General features: G+C 38.3%; 1 protein-coding gene across 2 annotated transcripts; it reads left to right on the top strand.

The window, feature by feature from the left end:
- Positions 1-751: 751 nt before the first annotated feature.
- LOC116013796 (uncharacterized protein At3g49140-like) lies at positions 752-4879 on the top strand. Of its 2 annotated transcripts, XM_031253725.1 has the most exons (11): positions 752-906; positions 1002-1134; positions 1212-1443; positions 2140-2242; positions 2359-2426; positions 2527-2706; positions 2785-2913; positions 3031-3372; positions 3662-3814; positions 4352-4447; positions 4552-4879. In XM_031253725.1, exons 2-11 carry the CDS (start codon positions 1037-1039, stop codon positions 4651-4653), a joined length of 1503 nt encoding a protein of 500 aa, XP_031109585.1. In that variant the 5' UTR covers positions 752-906; positions 1002-1036; the 3' UTR covers positions 4654-4879. The 2 variants fall into 2 exon arrangements, with proteins under 2 accessions (XP_031109585.1, XP_031109584.1); XM_031253724.1 differs by having other exon boundaries at positions 760-1134.
- The last annotated feature ends 598 nt before the right edge of the window (positions 4880-5477 follow it).

The raw sequence follows: 5477 nt of genomic DNA, 5'->3' as shown, positions 1-5477 counted from the left end.
CGGTGCACATAGCAATGTGCACCACTACATAAAACGATGTCGTTTCGGTGTTAGTGGACACGGACGCGAATGACTCCAAGGAGTTCATTATCTATAATACACATAATCATTATCTAGAATACACAAAACATTTGCCTAGAATACACAGAATGTTTGCCCAGAATACACAGAATATTGACACAAAATACACAGATGTTAGTGGACGCAGACGCGAATGACTCCAAGGAATTCATTATCTATAATACACATAATCATTATATATAATACACAGAACGTTTGCCTATAATACACAGATTTGCACATGATACACAGAATATTTACACAAAATACACAGAACTCATCCTCCTAACATTCGAATGCACAAACACATCATAACCTGTGTTAATAACATGAATACACAGAATATTGACACAAAATACACAGAACTTATCCTCCTAAACATTCGAATGCACAAACACATCACAACATGTGTTACTAACATGAATACACATAACGGTTGCCTATAATACACAGAACGGTTGCCTAGAATACACAGAATGATTGCCTGGAATACACATAATATTAACATAAATACCGAGACCGGCTGAAACGGGAAACGTGATTTCCAAAAAAACGGACAATTAGTTTACAATGCTCAAAACGACGTCGTTTAGGTACGTGGTGCACATTGCTATGTGCACGGTGATGCACGGTATAATTTACTGAGCTATTAGAACTCGGTGAGTCATGAAACTCGGTTGAGTGGAATTGATGAGCCCCAGCCCAGCGACAAATAGGATCATCGATCACTTATCGCAATTCCAAGAGATGAAAAGGTGCATGGGTGATGGGTCATTGTAGAGAACAGCTTAACGGATAAAAGATAACCACACGACCTATTCATCATTCTCACGCTTCCAATCAAAGGTGGAAGCTAATCGCACAATCTTCCAATATTTGTTCTTATTCTTTCCTGTTGCATTTATTCATTGCCCATATCTCAATCACAATCTTTTCTCAAGAATTGATATAGAACATCATATAAAATCTAAGTAAAATGCTGATGTTGGAACCCGCCGCCGCTGTCTCTGTCCAAATTTCATCCGGAAACTTCTGCCGCCGGCTCTCACACTCTGCCGGATTATGCATCTATCGGTACTAGCTGGTTCTGATGTTCTTACTCCAATTTAAGCTCATAATCTTGTATAAGATTTGGGGTTTTCTTTCTGCAGGAATAGAGTTGGTGGATTGACGGAAACTTCTTGCGGAAAGAGGTTCTGGAGGGACAAGAATGGAATTAGGGCTTCCGCGAAGGAGCAATCCAGCTCTTCCGGGTCGGAGCCGGTGAAGCAGAGCGCGAAGCCTATGAGGTATCATCCGTTCGAGGACATTGCGGAGTCGGATTTGACGGCGAACGGTGAAGCGCGCCTCACGCCTGCTGAAACTACCAGAACTATCATTGAGGTGAAAAATGGCTACTTCTTTACTATAAAGTAGTTGACTTTGAATATGAAGCTTCATTGAATGCTGAAAAATCTAGGCTTCAAATTTGTTGATAGGGGTTTTTTATTGTGAACCCGGATGGTGCTTGATATCTTTCTGGTAGCTCCAAAGATTTGTTTGCATAAGCAATTAACTAACACTTTAGAATGATTGGGACAAGTTCATCAGTCTAATTGGATATCATTTCCTTACAGTGGTGGGATGTGCACACCATTTTAAATATGAATATCTTCAGTTATATATGCCTAACATTCCTCCTCATGTGGGGATGCTGTTCTAATGGAGTGTCAGTCTAGTCAGATTGCATTTCCTTTGAGTGTGGGTTTTTGACACCGCTTTATGTGAAAAAGCTAAAACTTGCATTATATGTGCAACATGCCTCCTGTCATAACCATATGTTAGATGAGAGGATGTGGGTGTCCATAGCCTCCTGGCTGTCACATGTTCAAACATGGAAATCATTGTTGGAAATGGATACTTCTGCCAAGATGGTTTTTCCTGGACACCTTAAGCTATTTTCTATGATGCGTGAATGAAAATCTAATGGCTGCTTTTATTATGAAGCACACACATTTGTAAATCTAGTAGCATTGGTGCCTCTTGCTCATTAGCATAACTGGTTAACTTAGAGGAGCTAATAATGCTTTCAATTTGTAGGTGAACAGCAAAGCAACACTCATGCTAACAGGTTTGGTCAGCGATGTAGAATGCGAGAGCATTTTCTGGCCTGATTTGCCTTTTGTAACTGATGAACATGGAAGTAAGATCTATCTTTCTTCTCACTGTCATGCTACTGCATGTAGCATTCTGTGATTTTGTTTGAGGCATATGCAATCCCTTTTGAAGGTCGGTTTTAGTGTTTTTTCCTTTTGTCAGATATTTACTTTCAAGTAAAGAATGAAGAAGATATTCTGCAGACTCTGACAGCTGAAGAAAACCTTGTGGTATGGCACAAAGTGCAGTGCTTTCTTGGGGATTTCATATCTATTTACTTTCTTATTTTCTTATGTTTTTACAATTATTTTAAATTTCTATTTGATGCAGCAAGTTACTATTGGGATAGATACTGCAGAAATGCTAGGTCAAATTGAGTCATTAGGCCACCCCGAAATTGATTTTGGCATTGATGAACTTGATGATGAGGATAGTGATGTTGATGGTGAAGGTGACGATGACAACGAGGAAGATGATGATGGCGTAGATGATGATGATGATTATGAAGAGGTTACTTCTCTCTCTGTAGATATGTGAGGCCAATGGGCTTATGATCCGGTTTGTCAATCTTGGTTAATTTATTTGCAGGATTGGGTTTCCATTCTTGACCATGAGGATGATGAAAATGAGGGTTCTGAAGGATCATTAGGGGACTGGGCTAAATTAGATACAATGCGATCTTCTCATCCCATGCATTTTGCCAGAAGGCTTACTGAGGTTACCTTATTATTTGCCATTTCTTAAAGTTAAATCCATGCCTTTTTCTCCATACTTTTCAATTGGCAAAGTGACCCCTCTTATTTCTTGTCTTTTGACATATTCTTTGGTGTTCAGGTTGTTGATGATGATCCTATAGATTTCATGGAACTGCCTCCAGCAGGCCTTGCAATACAAGGCATTCTAAGGCCAGCCTTCCTTGAAGAACATGTTGTCATCCAAAAGCAGATGTCTGACCACAAAACCAGTAATGCTGATCGGAATCAGATTTCAAACGCTGCAGATTGCAAAGAAACAACTATTGTTCCGATAAATGGTCACAGACACAAAAGTGGATTAGATCAAGATAACCCGAACTGGGCAGAGGAATTGGAAAAGGATGAAACCCTTGGAAATGGAACCTCATTTTACAAGCTAGAAATGATCAAGATCCAGTTAATTTCTGCTCATGGACATCAGGTAAATTGTCAAATGCAAATTGGGTTTTATGTGAACTGGTTGTTATGATGTTATTAGCCATCTGGGATCTCTGAGGGTGTAAGTTTGTTGTGTGATGTATGCTTGCGCAACGCATGCTTGGTACTGTAAAGTGCTTCCCCTTGGTATATCATAATGCTCATATTATGGAAGTAATCCTCAAAGTTTAATTATTTTCTGATTTTCATAAATGACATGTGAAATAGGCTTCAAAATTCAGGTCGACCAAGTTATGATAGTATGTCTCCCTGCCTTTTTATGCTTTTTACAGACTTTCGTTGAAATAGAAGATTTTAGGAGAGCTCGGCCTGATGCAATTGCACACTCAGCTGTAAAAATCTTGTCTCGTCTTAAAACCAGTGGAGAAAAGACCATTCAAGCTCTCAAATCTCTCTGCTGGAGATGCAAGGGTATCCAAGTAGAGGTAACACCAGCAGAGTCCTTACATGAGCAATTTCAATCATATGATTAAATTGGATATCTTTTGCTCCCTTTGGAAATTTAGTGCTGCAATTTCAATCATTTGATTCAGTCACTTGATATACCTGGTCTTGAAAGCAAAAGAGATCATAAAGGAAAGCAACACTTTTTCTTCCCACACTTGAAACACGGACCAGAGTGAAAGAGGAAAGATCAATTACTCTCTTAAATGCAGATCCCTATAATTGTGTGTCAAATTTTTTAGTAGTGCTAGAATTGTGGATGCCTTTCTTACTAAAGGATGACAGGGTGAGCTTTTGTTGCTCTCAAATTCGTTCCTTCATATGGTTTGAAAGTCGTAGGTTTTACTTCAAAAAAACATCTTCTCTAATACAGGCGGGCATTAGGTTGCAGACCATCTTTTTTGTAGTTATAGCAACATCAATGAATTTGCAGGGACTTTAGTCTCATGGAATATGGTGTGGGAGTGGGGTAGCATGCATGAAATTTATCTGACAACTTTTTATGCCATTCATGGCAGGAAGTATCTCTGATAGGTGTCGATAGCCTTGGTATTGATATAAGAGTTTGCTCTGGCACACAAGTCCAAACATTACGCTTTGCATTTAAAAAACGGGTATTGTGTTCTAGTTCACTATCAGTGTACCTTCAAGATGCCACCTTTGTCCTCTTCAATGTGTTTTCATCACACTTTGATAGCGGAAAATGATGTATTTGCAGGCATCCTCAGAGTATAGTGCTGAAAGACAACTGAACAATCTACTATTCCCGAGGACCCAAAAATTGCAACAGAGGAAAGAAGCTCAGCAAGCTGAATCTTAACTTCTAGTTGCCACTGAGACTGTATTATTTATGTTGTACTCTTGGCTCTGAACTGTACAGTACATACTACATAGCATCAAGAGGCTTTACCCCATTCCAGTTTATTTACTGTTACCCAACAAGCCTTAATTGTTATTTGAGTTAGTTCTTTGTAACACTATGTATGTTCCTTTGTGACCTTAAATGTACAGCTTAATTCAGTAGCTGATGATGCAATTTTGTTAAATGCTGAGCAATTCCTGTTATAGTCTAACGTCACAGGCAAACAAAAATGGAGGAAAAGAACAAAGAGAACCATACTGGGTTTTCTTGAGCTCCCAAAACTCCCTATTTCCGTTGCTAGGATGAAAATCTGCTTGCTTATCATTGAAATTGGTTCTCCTCTTTATAGAATAATACAACTTATAACATGGCTAAAATTCAACAAATTGTTGTAAATTAACTAATTAAGTTCCTATCAAAAAAAAAAAAAAAACTAATTAAGAAGTTAGTTTATCTTCTATGAAAGTCTCATTATACTTTTCTTTCTCCTGGTTGATCCTTTGGTGAAAAACTTGTTATGTAGTATGTTAAAATAGAAGAGAATGAAGAAAACTAGAACGGCGAATAGAGAGGAAAGATACACTATAACAGAATAGTTCATACAATATATATCCCTGGGATATGATGTATGTATAGTGCTATCTCATTAAAAACTTTAGACTAAGAAAACTCAAACCCTGCCTCATTAAAAACCTTGCTAGAAAAACTGTGGGAAAAACTTAGTCAAGAAAAAGAGTACATGATGTATGTATAGTCACGTGTTACACTAGTTGCCTCATTAC

The sequence above is a fragment of the Ipomoea triloba genome, chromosome 3 (assembly GCF_003576645.1).
Source record: "Ipomoea triloba cultivar NCNSP0323 chromosome 3, ASM357664v1".
Taxonomy (NCBI): domain Eukaryota; kingdom Viridiplantae; phylum Streptophyta; class Magnoliopsida; order Solanales; family Convolvulaceae; genus Ipomoea; species Ipomoea triloba.
This window is presented reverse-complemented; position numbering and strand designations above follow the sequence as displayed.